The 18,603-nt window shown below is 33.9% G+C and overlaps 1 protein-coding gene across 5 annotated transcripts in view; it reads right to left on the reverse strand.

Annotated features, from left to right (window-relative positions):
* Positions 1-1,550: 1,550 nt before the first annotated feature.
* The window catches only part of LOC148954433 (uncharacterized), a 252,464-nt gene continuing 235,411 nt past the window's right edge, over positions 1,551-18,603 (reverse strand). For all 5 annotated transcript variants that reach the window (XM_089086509.1, XM_089086510.1, XM_089086511.1 and 2 more), the window contains 4 exons: positions 13,458-13,708; positions 9,880-10,005; positions 5,283-5,395; positions 1,551-1,934 (listed from right to left, as the gene is read on the reverse strand). In XM_089086509.1, coding sequence (XP_088942635.1) covers positions 1,759-1,934; positions 5,283-5,395; positions 9,880-10,005; positions 13,458-13,708 — 666 coding nt within the window. In that variant the 3' untranslated portion in view covers positions 1,551-1,758. The remainder of the gene's footprint in view (positions 1,935-5,282; positions 5,396-9,879; positions 10,006-13,457; positions 13,709-18,603) is intronic.

An 18,603-nucleotide genomic window follows, 5' to 3' on the forward strand; every position in this document is an offset into this window, starting at 1 on the left:
GTGCATTTTTAGCAGGGCGGCTGCAGTATGTTCAGATTGACTAAAAGCATTCATTAAGCTTTCCTATTACATGTAGAGTTCCACAGGGATCTGTTCTTGGACCGCTATTATTCTAAATTTTTGTAAATGCCGTAAGTCAAACCATGTCTAATATCAAAAACAATTTCAGTGAATTATTCCATGATCCACAAGAAGTGACCGTACCGATGTTTGCTGATGACACGTCGCTTGTTTGTCTCGCAAGAACTGAGAAGGGATTACTTGAACTAAGTAAACAATCGTTAGACACAGTTTCAACTTGGATGCTCGTAAATAAACCACAAGTTCACCCGGCGAAGAGTAGTTTTATTATATTCTCAAGAACAGCTACGTATTACCCATAGATTTCTCGATTAGAATACAGTTATGGCGAGATTGAAAGGAAGTCTTGTGTCAAGTATTTAGGTATTACACTTGATAAAACTTTGTCGTTTAGGAAACATGTTGGGAACACGTCAGCGATTTTATCACGGAACATTGGAATCCTTAGAAAACTCGCACACTTTGTCCCGCATCGTTTTTTAAGGTTGTTGTATTTCTCGATAATACATCCATATATTTTATATTGTTCTTCGGTATGGTGAGGGACATTTCCGTCGCTAGTTAATCCAATTCGAGTTCTCCAAAATAATGCGATCCGTTTACTTTGCAATAAATCTTATAGTGATTCTGTGAGATTGGAGTATAGAAGACAAAAAATTTTACCAGCTGCTGGCTTACGGGACTTTTATCACCAGTTATTTATGTTCAAGTATAATAATAATAATTTACCTTTATGCTTCTCAGACAGTTTCAGGCTAGGTCTGATTGCCACAATTATAATACTCGAACAAGCACGGCAATGTCTGCTAAAATTGTCATCACTACAAGGTCTGAGTTCTCCTTTATTTATCGAGGAATATATTAAAAAAAAAAAAAAAAAAAAAAAAAAAAAACCCCACTGTGAGCCGGTTGAAAAAACAAAAACAGATATTTTATTCGGCCAATAGGCTACTTTAGTTTCGAGATTTCCCTATATTTTGTATTGAATTTAACGTCCTTGTTTACAGTTATTCCTCCTTAGAAGGAAACACTAAAAAAATCTGACTACAACTATAGAAAATTACAAAATACTTGCTTATAATCCAAAGAACACTTTTGCTTTATGACAATTCTATATTTTATTATATAATTGTCAATATTATAATATTGACAATTCTCAATGATACAAAATGGCAGCGTAAAAAACACATTCACTGGCCAAAAATAAGTTCATTTGTCAGTTGATAAGCTAAATATCGAGCTAGGCATTTAGTTAATGTGGTTCCACTTAACATATTTTCACTTCTAGAAAAGACATATTTTAATAATATATTTTATCCAAATAATATATTTTGTATTAATAACATATTTCTAGAAAAGAAAAAAACATAGAAACGTTTCCCAGGGGCAAACAGATTTCTTTAAAAACTTCTCCTAAATACAGTTTAGGTACGCACCTAATAAAAAAGGAAAACCTGGATACACTAATGTTGAAGACTCATATTTTATTGAAAAATTACGACATTATTGCTTCAGACGTCAACAAAAATAGCAAAATTAAATATAAACCATTGTTGCAAAAGCAAAGAGGCATAAATACAAAAAAGCAGTACCTAAGTCCCTTTATTTCCACAGCAACGGTATATAAGATCACGGCTAGCGCAAAGACAGTGCATAGTTTCACAAAAGTAAGAGGGATTATTTTTTAAACCACTTTGTCTTCGTCTTCTTCTCAGATTGTGTTTCGCCCTCTTGCTTGTGCTTCTTCTTGTGCTCACTAACTTTCATCAGTAGCTTGGCAGGAGATTTAAATTTGGATTTTGTTGGCTTAGACTCACTTACAGGACTAGATGACGGTGTTGAATCGTGTTTTACTGTAAAAAGAAACAATAATCAATCTTATTAAAAGGTAAAGAATACGGCATTGGACTTTACAGTCCCTACCGACGGTGCTGATCTCCGTTTATTGGCCCTTCAGCCAGGAAGTGCAATGGGGGGTTGGGGGCCAACCATCCTGTGCTTTCACACACCCTTCCTGTTTACCTTCCCCAGATTTCTCCAGGTACCCATTTATAGCTGGGTCGACTCTGGCACCGCTGAGCAGAGTCATGCCACTGACCCCCGTCCCAAACCAAATAATTGGATAAACTAGGGTTCAAACCCTCGCCCCCTCAGACACAGAATCCTAAATCCAGCGCTAGGACAGCGAGGATCCATCTTATTAAACGAGCAATAATGGTACACATATGTATATACTTTTTCTAATGAATAGAATTAAATCTTTTTCTGAAAATTGGCACACTTGACTTTATCCGGCGATCTAGATTCGTCAAAACTTTGAGACAGTTCGTTAAGGGCCATGGCTTTGGAATTTTTTTTATATGAATGACGTCACATTCATATGCGTTTTTTATTCCGTTTCCTTCATTAGTGTTTACAAGGCTGCTTAGCGCAATGCATAGCGCGTCAGACTTCTAATTCCAGTATCACGTTATTCGACTCTTTTCACATGAATAACGTGATAAATACTTGGAATAGTTATAATAAACTTTGCTCAAGATGAGAGTGCTAAATATTTTGAAAAGCACATAAAAATTTAATTTGATTCTCGATAGCATACAATAATTGGTAAAAGTAAATATGCACAAAGGTTTGCCGAATAAAATAAAATGAAATTATAGTTCTTATAAAAATCTGTCTTTCTTGTCACTGCGCGAATCTCGGTTCCCTGGTACTTAAATATAAAAGGCACATAATAGTTGGAAGAAAGGGCAATAAACCTGTAAAAAATAGAGTTTTTAACAGAGTTTTATTCCCCTGACAAGTTTTTAGCTTAAGAGGAGACAAAACCCCGACTTGTTGTATTCAACCCTTTTCTGGGTTATCGCCGGTCTTTCAAAGATCAACAAAATTGGTCGATCTAAACTCAGGGGAAAAAAATTGGTCATGTCTCTTCTGCTTCTACCCTAAGAGTTGCTTTCTACCTTTTTCTGAAACAATGAACTTATTTTAACATTTGCAAATCTATTAAGCTAAGTTTAAAAATTTAAAATTACGTTTCTAATTAAGCCAGGTTTCTATTAAATAAACCCAACTAAGTTTCAATGTTCGAAGTCATACAACTCACATGATTGGTAAGTATCCGTAAATCTAGAGAAAAAAAAACATTTATAGGAAACATTGTTACAGATATATATTAAAGGCTTAAACCAGCTAACAAGCCCATCTAGCTTAGTTGGTAGAATATCAGACTCCCAATATTGGAGTGTGAGCGGGTTCGAGATCAATAATAGGCTTTTTTCGTTAGTAAAAATACTACAACATTGGAAATACATTATTTTAAGGCTAAAAGTTATACTTGTCCAGTAAAAATCAATATCAGATCATTCTATGAGTGAAGATGGATAATATCAATTACAGGGGGGGAGGGGTCTTTTCTCATCGGAAATCAAAAGTACAATTTTTGGTACTTTTCAAAGGTACATTTTTGGTCCAGCGTCTAGTTGGTTTTGTATCACTGCTGGGGTGGGGGGGGGGGAGGGGAGGGTTGGACCAAACTGAAACTTTCAGGGACAGTTCTTTTTTGGCAAAGGGTTAAACCTATAGTGTATAATGAATCTCCATCTTTCACATTTAATTTCTGACGTTCCCCATATAATTAATTCACTTGTTTTTTTTAACGAATAAAGTCAATTGTAGGAGGGGGGATGTGCCCTCCTACATTTCCCCTCTAACCATAAATTTTTAAAAATAAGCAGTTGAATGTCCCTTTTGGTGTTTTAATTGAACAAATTGAAAAACAACAAATTTTCACACACACCCCCACCCCTAAAATTAAGAAAATACATTTTAAGAATATACATTACAAAGACTACAAAATAGACACAAAAATTCATTCTAGATTATAAAAGCTACAATAAAAAGACTCGAATTTATGGTACCTAATATCCTTTTCAACATAAAATGGCACCAAAAGAATGGCTAATTATGGAAAACAAGCCCTTCGGAATATTACATAGGTTTAACACCAGGGGCGAATCTCCAGCATTTTTATTGCCACCCCCAAACGGCGCCCCTGTTTAACAGCATAAAACTAGAAAATTGAGAAAAAATAAGGAAATTTAACAAATAAAAAAGAAATAACACTTGAAAAAATTCAAGCTTGCTTTGAGTTCTGTGTTGGGGGGGGGGGGGAGCTTTCAATCTAGACAAAAAGCGTACGCTGCGTCTCTTTTTTCGTTTTTATGGCTGTGATCCAACAGGCTTTGCAACTAGTAATTCAAATGTATGGAAAGTACACAATGGCATAAATTATACAACTTGGCAAATTGACAAGAAATAAACTTGGCAACATCAACATATATATTCTATAAATAGAAAGTTAAGGCTGTATCCAGGATTTTTGTTCGGGGGGGGGGGTTAATTACAAAAAAATTTACAAAGCGCTCCAAAAATATGTTTTTATGTATTTTATTCGATTTTTTTACGAGGCGGACATAAATTTTCGAGAGAGGGTTCAAACAGGGTAGCCCCCCCTCCTCTGGATACGGCCTTGGCTATATTGACGTTTCAATATTATGAAACACGTGGCTCAAAGCTAACTATCGTTAGCAGTGTAGGCAGTATTGATAGTATAGTTAAAGAGACTTCAGGATTTCCTATACATTTCAAGACAAATGAGTATACCACTTGAAAAATGTGTAACCAGGAATTAATTTCAGGGGGGAGCGTTGAAAAACTGACAAAGTATATGGGAAACGTCAGAATTTACATGTGGAATCAAGAAAACCTCGAGTGTTAAGGAGGAACTGATATCCAAACCCCCTATCCTTCCTGCTTCCTGCCCCCTTCCTTACTGCCTGTTTATGGCTCTCAGTATTCTTCACTTACTAAAGCAGTCTCAAATTGTCTATATCTTACGAATAGAAATTTGTGGTACATCCAGTGTTTTGTTGGTCGGATATCAAATTTACGTATCTTCATAAAAATCTCGGAATTTTTATGGAGATACGTATTCTTTATAGATACGTAGAATTTTTGTGGATATAATGTTTCATAACCTCCATATTGTTTTATGGATATAATGATTTCATTACGGAGATAATGATTACATTATCTCCATAATTTTTTTACGGAGATATATAATTTTCGCTCCTCTGAAAATTAACAATTATGGAGATACGTAAATTTGATATCCAGCCGACGGTTTTCTCAGTACTTACAGTTATAAGCTTCAAGGTGGCACTTAATACTTGTATCTTCTTCCTCTCCTCGTCGTCGTTCCAATTCTAGACAGTCAACGATTTCAGCCCTTCGTTCTACTACTAGAACCAACCTATTCGCGAAAAAAAAAGTTCAATAATTTCCATTTTAAAAAAAACGTTCTGATTGGCTGAGAAAGCTAAAACTAATAGTAAAAGACTCCTCCTCCTTTGTCGGGGGAGGATGTTTATCAGGGTTGTAAAAGGAACATAAATTAAAGTAACGTCTAGAGTTGATTTTTTTTGTGAAATGCAAAAATCATTTTTAGAAATGTGAAATATTACGAGGGAGCTTCTTTTCCCTCGACTGTAACTTTTTTGGTTCTAAATCAAATATAGCATGGCAAAATTAATAAGTAAAGAAAAAGCTGAAGCTGTCGGAAAAAAATCAGACACAAAGAAGAAGGGAAACGCCAATTATGAAAATAATAACTACAGAATAAAGTATCCCTAAAATTAAAATCAACGTCCCTCACCCCTATATTCCAATAACTCTTGATCAATATACCTCAAATCAGTTTTAAACATCTTCGGTGACAACTCAACATCGAACTCTCAAAAATATTATTTTCAGACCAAGACCCGGTATGGTAAGTGCTGGGTCTTGTTCCACGAAATATGAAGGGCTCTGGGCCATTGTCAATTAATCCATATCACGAGACTTGCACGATTTTCCTAATCCTTTTGTATATTATCCGTATGATTTGCCTATTTTTGTTACCTCGTTTTAAATTTTTCTTCTCAAAAACAAAAGAAAACTGAGCCCTCCATACGTATCTGACTTATGACGTATGATGACTACATGACGTATAGACATATACGTCAACGCTTTAATCTTGGACCATTTAAACAGGCCAACCTAGGTCAACTTTAATTAACGAAATCGTCCTATTCTGACATTCTAAAATAAAGTTTTAATCGTACTTTTCCAGTACGAGTGAAATTTCGAGTGTAAACCCAAAACACTTATTTCGATAACAGCTGAAGACTTTATGTTTGTTATGACGATGTCATGACGTGATGAAGACCCAACGTACTTTTTTAGATAACAGCTAAAGATATTATGTTTGTATCTTCATCAGATTAGATTTCTCATATTTATAAACATAGCAACATAGTTTCAGCTGTAACCTAGTAGAGCAAACCACATCCCATTGTAACCAAAAGTTTAAGAACGTGTTTCCCAAAAAACTATCTAGTGGGAACCATTTCTCGATTGACGCTTATACAGAAATAATAATTATGAGTCAGATTCAACACAATCATAATATATCATTATGAGAACAAGTTTCTTGCCCACCTCCAGATTTGTTTACCTTCCCCTAGGTTTTGGAGAGTACCTTTTAATATTTTTTTCAAATTGGCCACTCCCTCTTAGATCTTGAAAGACATTTTGCGCACCCTCCGCCCCAAATTGTCATGAACTGATGCTACTGGCGCTGATTCTGACGCTACTAAAAAAGTTTATTGACTCCAAATTTCAAAATATAACAAGACTAACATTCTTTGGCTCTGTTCTTGAATTTCAATCTATGTTATCTAAAAAAAAGTTCTCTATTACAAATAGTGATAACCCAGTTTACTACCCAAGTTGTATTGTTGCCAACTGGTACATAATTTATCTTTTTATCATATTCTGGAACACATTTGTAGCAAGAGATCTCAGAAAAATTTGTTAAATAGTATGCGAGGGGTGGGGTGAGGGGTGGTTGTAACGCAATTAAGAAACAAACTGGTCATTCTAGATACGTTTTGCTACCTAAAGGTAAAGACTAGGTGAGTTAATTACTTCAATGACCTTTTAAGTTTAGGTAATCTTCATGCAAGATTCTGTTTCTAACTAAACATTATAATGACAAAACCCAAACTTTGTGGCATTTAGTAAAAACGCATTTATTGGCTTTGTTACCCTTTTCCACCCTAAGTGCACCCCGGCCCTTACCACCTAATACTTCCATGTGACTCCTGGCTATATTCGAAACTTTACTAATTTTGTTGTTTATCGTTATTTTTTAAATTCCAGTTTCTCTTACTAAACAATTAGGAAAATTGAGAGGAGGGGGGATTTATTTTTCAAAATCTAGGCAGGGTTCCATTTTGTTTTTTCAGTTTTTTCAATGAAAATACAAAAAAAGCAAAAACTTGGGATGGATTACCCCGCCCTGCCCTCCAACTGACGCCCCTGGTTTCTAGCCTATAAACATTTATACATAATCCGTGAGAGATAATGTTTATTAGTTAGCAGATTCTTTTCTTGATTTATCACAAATAAAATCAAGGATGGGCTGTATTTTTCTGGCACCCACCTCCCAATTAACATGTTTCTGAGAATTATCACCACACAATTTTTGGTAGCAACAAATTTGCAAAAAAACAACAACAAACAAACATACAAACACAATATCATTTCTTTAATCTACAAAAGAATATCATTAAAACAAAAAATTAAAGTATTTTTCACTATTATAATAGTGCTACATTAAAAGTATAGTAATTATTTTCACTACTCTAATAGTCGCTTAGGTTAGGTTCCCTAAAATTAAAATAAATAATAGAAATATTTCTATTATTTATTTTAGTTGTATTGAATATAACATATCCAATATAATTGTTATTAATTTCTTATTATATTTGGATATAATATGTTACAGAATACAATATAGTTACATTATATTATATTTAATACGGAATATTATAATTTATTTAATAGTTATTAACCTTAATACAGTTACTTCCATTATAATTTTAAAAGATTGCTCCAGTGGTCGATTATTATTGTCAAAATTGAGTAAATTAAATAAAAATTTGATGAAATTCGTTAAAATTAATTAAATTGTTCAAAAGGAATAGATCGTAAAAAAAAAAAAAAAAGCATTTCCACTGTTACTGCTATTTTTATTCAAAATATTCCGTTATTTTAGTGTGAATAGAAACACCGTTTTCTATAACCATTTATTTCCAACTGGTGCAGTTTTACTGGTGTAATTGAACGCACCATTAAGCAGAAATTTATAGGTAAATGCAGTCACGTTATTTCAGTGCGTATTTGCAAACCTTGTAAATTCACCTTTAAATAAGTCACTTTTTTTTCTCATGTTAACTTCTTTCGTTCTACTATTTTCAGTTTCCATTTCATATTTTTCTTACCATGTAGAAAAAATCAAATATAAGGCAAACTTGAATAAACCAGAATAAAAAAAAAAGGTTGGGTAAGGAGGAAGAATGAAAAAGGAAGAAGTAAAAAGAAAAAGTGAAAAACCCTCGAACTATACGATTTTTCCACTATTATTTTATTTTTTCCCTTTCTCGCGGTTTTATTTTGATTTTCACCGATACTTCTAAGTTTTATAAGTCCGGCATTGAATAAATCCCTTGTTTCTTATGTAACTTCTTTCGTCCTACTATTTTCAGTTGTTGTTTTTTCTTTTTACATTTTCTAGCCATGGAGAAAAATCAAATTTAAACAAAAGCTGGTTCGAATAAAACAGAATAAAGAATTATTTTGGTAAAAAAGAAGAAGCAAAAAAATAATAAAAATGATAAAAGCTTTACCGTTTCTTTATACTTTTTTTTATCTTTCTCGTGGTTTTATTTTCACTATTTCTTGGCTTCTTCTTGTACTGAAGACAGTTTAGCGGAAGAATTTGGCAAACTATATTTGCTTTTCCTATTTCAATAGCTGAATGAAAATTATCCTTGTTTTGTTTTCCTTTTTGCCGATTTGATTATTATGTCAAATTAGTGTTGCATCAGAACTTACTAATCCTTCTAAACTGTATAATATTACCTTTGGAACAGTTCTTCTTCTATTTTTTATCTTTCTCTGCCCTACTATGTCTTCTTCTTTATTCTATTATGTCTATTCATCCTTCTAAGCTGTAAAAGTTTTTTTGAATCAGTTCTTCTTTTCTTTTATTATGTTTCTCGTTCCTACTATTTCTTTTGCTTTATTCTACTATTCCTTCTTATCCTTATAAACTGTGTAAGTTTACCTTTGAATCAGTTCTTCTTGTTTTTTTTTATCTTCCTCTGTCTTACTATTCCTTGTATTATATTTGCCATTTCTTCTGCTTTATTCTATTATTTCTACTTTTCCTTCTAAAATGTATAAGTTTTCTTTGAATAAGTTCTTCTTCTCTTTTATTATGTTTCTCTGCCCTATTATATTCACTATTTTTACTTATCCTTCTTAAGTGTATGAGTTTACCCTTTGTACCAATGCTTCTTTTCTTTTTTTTTATCTTCATCTATCGTACAATTTCTTCGATTATTTCTACTATTTCTTCAATTTTCTTCTACTATTTCTACTCATCCTTCTAAACTGTATAAGTTTAACTTTGAATCAGTTCTTCTTCTCTTTTATTATGTTTCTTTGTCCTACTACGAGTATATTCAATATTTCTACTTATCCTTCTAAACTGTACAAGTTTGCCCTTTGTACCAGTTCTTCTTGTCTTTTTTTATCTTCCTCTGTCTTACTACTTCTTCGATCATTTCCACTATTTCTTCAAATTGCTTCTACTATTTTTACTTACCCTTCTAAATTGTATAAGTTTACCTTTGAATCAGTTCTTCTTCTCTTTTTTTATCTTCCTCTGTCCGACTATTTTCAGGCTTGTCTAACAAACACCGGATTTGATATTCCAATTCCACATATTCTTCTTCAAGTCGTTGCTGCCGCTTTCTAAAATAAATTTGACCACTGTTACTAGGCTAATATAGGCTAAACTACGGAATGAATAAACATAGTCTCTAACAAATAAAAGTAAGGGATAATGCTATTTATAAGTAAGTCTAATTGGCAGAATTTCTTTTGTGTTATTATTGAAAAAAGATGCTTTTATCTCCGAATGCCGTAAAAAGTTTCATATTTTATCTTCCTGTCACCCAGAAAAAATTAAGTTTTTGAAGATTAAATATGATAGCGCGGGGTTGTCATGACAAAGAAACTCCATGAAAGATTTAAGTGACTGCCCCAAGCTTTAATTTTTAGCGCGAAATAAAACTAGTTTATGAAATTTCGTCAGCAAAATTTATCTAGTCCAATTGGTCAAAAATAGTACAACCTGGCATGATGGAAAATAGAATAATCCAAAGCAGAGCAAAAAAAAAAAAAAAAAAAAAAAAAAAAAAAAAAAAAAAAAACTGAAAATAAGAAGGTATTTCACACGTTAAAACATATCTTAAATAGAAATTAAAATTCTTAATTATATGGAAATAGAACTTTTGAATAAGAATTAATACCCAGAAAAAAAAGCAGACGGTATAGCGTTATCCTATATACTTTGTAGTGCCCAAACTTTTGTTTCTTACAGAAGAGATCTTGAGTCTCCACTTTAAGTTTCCCATGCTCTCCCCCGTAAAATTAAGTTTTGAAGAGAGACAATTGTAGCCTGGGGTGGGGAGGGATCATGATACAGAAATTCCTTTAATGATTATAAAAGATGTCATGACTGTCCCACGCCTTTATTTCTAGTCTGAAAGAACGAAGCCATTTAGTTTCTGAAAATTTGGTAGCAAAGTCCAATTTGCCAAAACTTATCGAATCTGGCATCAATAAAAAATATTATAATCCAAAGTTGAGCCTAAAGAAAATCAAAAACTGAAAAAAGCGGATCTTCCACACTAAAATAAGCCTTAAACGAAAATGAAAATTTTTAATTAGATGGAGATTGAACTTTTAAACAAGAATTAAAACCCATAAACATAACAGATAGTATAGCGCTTCACTAAATACTCTATGCTGCCCAGACATTTTTTTTTTTTTTATTTGCCCAACTCTTTCCCTCGCTTTAATAGCCTAAATATGTAGCTTAAAGAAAATATACCATACAAATGATAGCCTAAAGAAAATAAAAGGCTGAATATGGGGCCTTTCTCTCTTGAAAATAAGTTTCATAGTAATTAAAACCTAGAGACACGACACACAGTATAAACATTTTCAATATATTTTTATATTGACCGATGCCTTTTTGTTATTTATTAGTTTTTTTTTTTAGAAATCTTGAGTTTTCACTTTTAATTTCTCGTACTCTTCAAACAAGCCCTTGTCTAGGGGTCTTTGAGTCCACCTCCTTCCGAAGCATATAAAGATTTGTATGAATAATTCTGTAATTCTCTGTGTTGCATACAATTCGCCGATTTAAGCATGTATCTTTTTATTAGCCAGTTTTCCTTAAAACTCCATTTTATCCCAAAAAATCGCGACCTGTGGGCGAAATTATCTGGTTCCGTAAGAAGCCAGAACTCTGAAAGTCTGCCCAAGGCCGTATTCAGGGGAGTAGAAGTTTGAACCCCCCCTCCTAATTGTTTGTCCAACTCTTAAAAATATAACAAAATCCATTTTAAAAAATTTGGTATGTTTTTTAAAGTTTTTTTTTCTGTGCCCCCCCCCACCTCCCCGAACAAAAATCCTGGAAACAGCCCTGGGTCTGTCATTCGCATAAGGTCATTCCATTTTTTCAAACGGCTTATATAGGGAATCTGTATAACCTTCTGCCGCTTAGAAAAAGAAACTTTGATTTTATCCTAATAATACGCCAGCACTCTTTTAAAGACAATGTCAAAGCCCGTTGATTTGCTTTCATTACGTAAATAATTTCTTAGACAACACTGCCTTTCCATATACAATTATAATGAAGATATGTTAAAAACGTGTAATAATAAGAAAAAAAAAAAAATAATAATACAAAAATATTAGGACTTTCATTACTATTTTTATATTAAGAAGTTTTATTTTTAACCCTTTTATTAAAAGATTTTGCCCTCCGTTTTTTAAATATATTTTCTTTACAACTGATTTCCCTTTCATTAATGGCCGACTGAAAAATTACACTGGTAAAATTTCATTATCTGGACTACAGAGCCCTGGGAAAGGAGAATAATTAATTCAACTTTGAGAGGGACGGGGGGGCGGGGTGAATACCCGAAAAAAAAAATTGTGTATAATGGCCGAATGAAAAATGAAACAGATAAAATTTTATTAACTGGACTATGGAGCAATGAGAAAGGTATACAATTCGTTTAAATTTAAGAGGGGAGGGGGGGAGGGATACCCGGAATCTAAAATTTTGTATTAAAGTCTTCCAAAGTCTTCTTGAATGTTGTTATTCCCGTTGGTAAAATTGCAGTTGAGCGGCTCTTCTGAAGTAAATATAAAATAAAAATAGTACCATTAGATTATTTATTATATGCTCTTTCAAAATATCATGGTTAATTTTTTTTTGAAAATACACCATTTTTAATTAAATTATGTATTATATGCCCATTCCAAATACCATGGTTAATTTTCAAAAAATGCACCCCCACCTGGCAGTCCCGGATTTAGCTCCATGATATACATATGTTCCTTCCATTGTTATTCGCTCTTGAAAAACGTTTCAAATTATATTTATTTCAAACATTCGATCGTTATTTCACTGGCAGAACTGGATTTTATCGATCGAGGATGCAGAAACCCATTTTAAAAAGAGTCCATGACATATCACAAGATTCAATTAATGGAGAAATATATTAATAGGGAAAAATTGGAAGCTTCAGTCAAAACAGTGGTTAGGTATGGTTCTGAGTGGTTAGGTATGGGCGCTCTAAACGACGGAGTAGGATTTGTAAGATGTTTTCCAGAGGAATTGTCTGGGAATTGAGGAATAGACTGACTGACCGTATCTGAAACTGTAAGCACTACGAAAAATTTGGTCTACTGTACCGCTTTTTAGGGCTATAATGAGAGAAAGGGTGAGATGACTAAGACACATTCTGAAGATGAAGGATGACGGATTGCCAAAACCGTCATTTTCGGCCAATCATCTAGGGCCAAACAAAAATCAGGTCTTCTTCAAATGGGGTAGGAGGATGTTGTAATTAGAAATTGGAACTCCTTGGGAAGGTGCAAAGACGGCGGCTTTGAAAAGATTGGGATGGAGGAGGAGGACCGTGCGTAGCTGTGTTAGCCTCAGGCGGCTGGGTGCTGCAGCGAGTTGTTAGTAATAACAGTAGCATATAAGAGACTGATAGAGGAGGGGGTCATTGTCAGAAAACCTACAATGATATTTGGAAAGAGCATATAATAAAGTTTCCAAGAAGTAGGACAATGTCCCTCTAAGGTCAGGAGATATAAAACTTGCAAAATAGACTTACAAATACATCAATTCAGTTTGTCGTCGAAGTAACTCATTTTTTTCATTGACTATATCAAAAAGCTGTAAAATCAAATCTTCAGCCTCTAGTTTTAATGATTCCGTGGAATTATTCTCTTGAGAGATGGCGTTGGACTCTGTTATGGCCCGTATTTGTCTTTCAAGGGAGACTCCTTGCCTTTCCATTTCACTTTGCTGAATTTCTAAGTCTTGCAGTTCTTGTTGTAGTTGACGCATTGGAAGCTTTCTAAGCTAAAAACAAGACAAAACATGATAGTAAATATACAGCACATTAAAGCAAGGATATACTATAAAAACGACATTTTTTTACAGATTAAAATGCACATATTATATATATATTTTTTTGCCGTTAATCCAAAAATAATTTAATATGTAATTTATTCATATTATTTTTAAGTAATATATATATATATATATATATATATATATATATATATATATATATATATATATATATATATATATATATATATATATATATATATATATATATATATATATATATATAATGCCACTACTACTAACTATTCATTACAGCACCAAGCCTCCTGAGGCTACCACAGCTGAGCATATTCCTTCTCCATCCCAATCTATCCCTTCTTTACCTCACCAAACAAGTTGCAATATTCTTTAAATCCTTCCTTGTGACATCTTTCTATCTGATTGGAGGAGGATCTGCTTTCGTTTGACGCTAGATGAATGGCCTAAAAGGAAGATCTTTGGCAATTTGTCATCCTTCATTCCCCAAATGTGTCCTAGTCATCTCAACTTTTCTCTCATTATAGCCCTAAAAAGTGGGATAGAGCCATATTTTTCATACAGCTTCATGATTGATATACGGTCAGTCAAATGGGTACCCAAAACTGTATATGTTACCGTGAATGTCCAAAATATGGTTAAGGTTGACATTCACCGGTGAATGTTCGAAATTCCTTTTTCTCTGCTTAGATTCAATTAGCTTTGTGAGTCAGCTTTTTCAGTCTTATGCAAGCTATGATGGTAAAAGTTAGGTTAGATTAGGTAAAATTTGGTTATAAATATCAGAAATGGGTTAAAAACCTAATTTATGCTAACCTAACTTAATCTAATCTAACCTAACCTGTCATCGTCAAACCTTGCATTAAATTGAAAAAGTTGACTGGCAAAGCTGACTAAATCCAAGGAGAAAAAAAGGTATTTCGGTCGGACATTCACAGGTGAATGTCGACATTCACTGAATATCGGACATTCACGGTAACATATATATATCGTCAGGCATATCCAAAGCAGGGCTGGTACTCCTGGCGGTTGTTTCCAAAAATCTCGAGATTCCAGTTCAGAGGTGAAAATCTTGGACAAATAATACATGTTAAACGTTGCCCTGAAGAAGTATATTGAGTATATGTATTATCGTTGTTTAATATCTAGAAATTTTTTCACATCCAGGGATTTTTCACAATGAAGCTTTTGAAGCTTGAATGATAGGTTACTTCATAATTTCCAGCGGCAGTCCTGATGCAAAGTGCCAAATATCAGTAGCGTCAATTAGGGCGGGGAAGCAGGGTCTTCCATGGATGTTTTTATCCCCCCCCCCCGAGATTTTTAAAATAACGTGTTTTTTGTTGATTTTTTGGGGGGTGGAAGATTGGTTTTATTGAAAAATATCTTTTTTAGCATTTTTGGTATTTTTTTAATTAAAAAAACGATAAATTCATCCCCCTAGATTTTGAAAAATACATTCCCACAAACTTTCATGAGTTGTACATTTTGAAAAATCTTTTTTTTGGGGGGGGGGGGATTTTCATTGAAAAATACAATTTTTTTGGAGGGGGGATATTTTCACGGGTTTTCTGGTGTTTCATAAAAATTAAAACGACACATTCCCCCCCCCTGGGTTTTTAAAAAAACATTTCGTTCCCTTCCCACTCTCTTAGTTTTCCTAAGTTGATACCACTGCCCGATATACCAATATTCTTTAGTTTTTTGACCAGTTCGCATGAATCAATTGAACTCTCTCTGAAAGAATTGAAACAGGTCTGACGGGGGAGCCCCCTTAGGGAGACATTCTAGATAGATGTGCAGCACCAAACAGATCAGTTTTTGGAGTTTTTTCCTTTCTTTTTCCTCCCTCCGGTATTCAGAGCGAACCGTGTGCCTAAGTTGTTTTCACGGGAGGGGGGAGGGGCAATTTAGCATAAATCTTTAAGAGCATTGGAAAATAAACGTGGTTCATATGATTTATGTTTTACTTTACATCAAACACACTAACTGGCCATTATTCCAGGATTTAAATGAACATAAGATAGCTTCCTCTTGATAACAGGAACAGATGCTAAGATGATAAATGAACAGAAGACCGCCGCCTCTCTTTGTCCCCCACTAAGTTTCTGAAACGATAATTCCGATATGTCGAAAGCAAATTATAAAGCGGAAAGTCAATAAGCAATTTTTAAACGAGGTGGAATCGTCAAGAGAAGAAAGAGATTAAAGCTGCTTTCATACCAACCAAGGGGGCACCCACTTTCCGCCACCTGGTGTACAATTCAGAAAGCCGTGTGCGTCACACAGTTCAACCACACTAGGCACACTTACGTGATTTCTGAATATGGATAAAAAAAAAAAAAAAAAAAAAAAAAAAAAAAAAAAATTAGAGGGAAGTAAAGAGCGAAGTTGTAACTTAAAATGAACAAAATTATTACTTCACAGCCTATCTGACATCAATAAAACTAGCGCAAATTAACCAACTGGTGATATTTACCTACGTTTGTAGGATTACAGAAAACTAGCGCTTTACTGAAAACACAAAACAATATAAGAGTTTTGGTACAGTAAAAGTAAAATATTCAAGGAAACTCTTAACATTATGAAAATAAAGCATTTTAGGATTGTCGCTTTTTTTGTATAATTTGGCATCACTTCTGCACAATGAGCTCAGTCCAATGATTGACTGTCCTTTTGGATCCGAAAATGACACTTTATGATTATTTTGTAGACAAGTTCAAAGTCAAGCAATATTGATAGGACTTGTATTAGGACTACAGACTCGCTTCAGAATTTGTGTCATAACTTGAAATTCGCCGTTGTATAGAGAGAAATAACCGGATTTCCAGAGTTCATATTACTAGGTAATATTTGTTCTTCATTTCGAGTAATACAAGGTAAGATCAAGATGTTACCTGATAAATAAATCCATTATCTTTGTATGCTGTTTAATGACTTTGCACTTATTAAGATAATATTTATTTTAATGCCTAAGTTTTTAAGATAATTTTAATTGTATACTGAAATTTACTGATATCACAGCTCCTGTAGGGCTATGAAAAGCGGTATAGATTAGTTTGTTGTTGTGAGACTACGCACTCACTTTTGACTCCCATATCAATATTCTTGTTTTCTACACTTGGCTTTTGGGTTTTCAATAAAGTGCCAGTTTTCTGTATCCTACAAACATAGGGAAATATCACCAGTTGGTTTATTTGTACTAGTTTTATCGAAATATGTTAGATAGGCTGTGAAGTAATAACTTTGTTCGTTCTATGTTTTTAATACGAAATCACATAGAAGGCACAAAACCATTATTGAAAAAAAACACCCGATACCGATACGCGCGATACCAATACACCCAATATCGATACGCCCCGATACCGCGTATAGCCCTTTCCCCAGGGACTATGGAGGGTCATATCACCACCAAAAGCATATTTATTGGAAATTTGAACTATTTTAAACAAAGTGGCTATCTCAAAATTTTGGTCGGACGACTTTGAGGGGAGGAGATGCAGAAGGAGGGCGGCTAGCTGTCCTCCCATCTTTTTGGTTACTTAAAAAGGGCATTAGCAATTTTTATTTCCATTCGAATAAGCTATTAAACACCTCTCTATGATGTTCTAGTAACCTATGATGTTCTAAGCCCTGCTAATGTTGCAGTCGCCTGCTGGTGATCAGACGATTTATGAAACTTACTAAAGGGGCTGGCAGGGGTTCTTGTAAACTTACAGTTAAGGGGTTTGCAGCATAATTATTAAAATGGTACCATTTTATACTTTAAAGCTTTTCCGCTTAAGAAGTGGCACCAAGAGTGCCGTTTTTAGTGCTATATGGCAGTTATGGATGGTAGAATTGATGAAAAGTACGTAGATATGAGCAATAGCTTTAAAATGAGCCAATGATACAAGTGATAGCTTCGTGAGCGAAAGTCCAGCTCGAAGCTTCTAACGGCTTTGAGTACTTTGAGTACTTTGAGTACTGCTTTTAACTTGTGCTTCACGATGACTCTTCTTCTTTGAAATTTTTCAGTAGGTTGAAAGAGTTTTGATAAACTTTTGTGGCACTTTTTTTTTACAGGTCTTGAAAATTCATAGTTGCAACAGTGTACGTCCTGTATTATATGTACATAAAAACTACCTTCATGCATACGTAGCAGCATTTTGACATAAGGAAGGGAGGAGAGTTTCCAATAAGTCGGGCCAAAAGATCCACCAAGAAAAAAGTAGAAAAAAATAAACACAAGTTCTACTTCATGAGTAATATTTAATAAATATCACAACCCCTTATGGAAGTAGTGGGAAAAGGACATCTAAAAAAGGAATAGAACGGTTCCTGGGTATAACCTTTAATTTACCCCCCCCCCTCATGTCAAGTTCTGTAAAGTCACTAAATCTATCTTTAGTACTAATGATTTTTCCCACACGCAATCCAAAACATGGCATGTGAAAGCCGCCTGTCAATGTAATTTTTCTCTTTCCACAACTTAAATTATAGTAACATTGTATTATGAAGAGTGTTTCTTTTTGTTACTCTGGAGACAAGAATTAAGAAATATGATAAGAAAAGATCAAACCCAGGGTTGCCACGTTCTCCTGGATTTTGCTCGGCCCAATGGAAAGATCATTAAGGCCAAATTAAACAATTTTGAAATTGATTAAATTTGAATCTAAATTTTTCCAGTTTTCATAAATTTTGTTCGTGAAATACAACCGCTTACCAGCCTAATTGAAGGAAATTAGCGCAGCTTGGAATTATAGGTTGAAAATGATGAAGCAGCCTCTTAAGTTGGCACGTGGTTTCGCTTCTGATGCTCTGTGGATTTTTACTAAAGCGTAAGAAGCAGTATCACTAGTTCCGCTAAAGGCAAGAATCTGTCTTAA

This window comes from Artemia sp. Qi Xiang Cuo, chromosome 3 (assembly GCF_049724085.1).
Source record: "Artemia sp. Qi Xiang Cuo chromosome 3, ASM4972408v1, whole genome shotgun sequence".
Classification (NCBI taxonomy): domain Eukaryota; kingdom Metazoa; phylum Arthropoda; class Branchiopoda; order Anostraca; family Artemiidae; genus Artemia; species Artemia sp. Qi Xiang Cuo.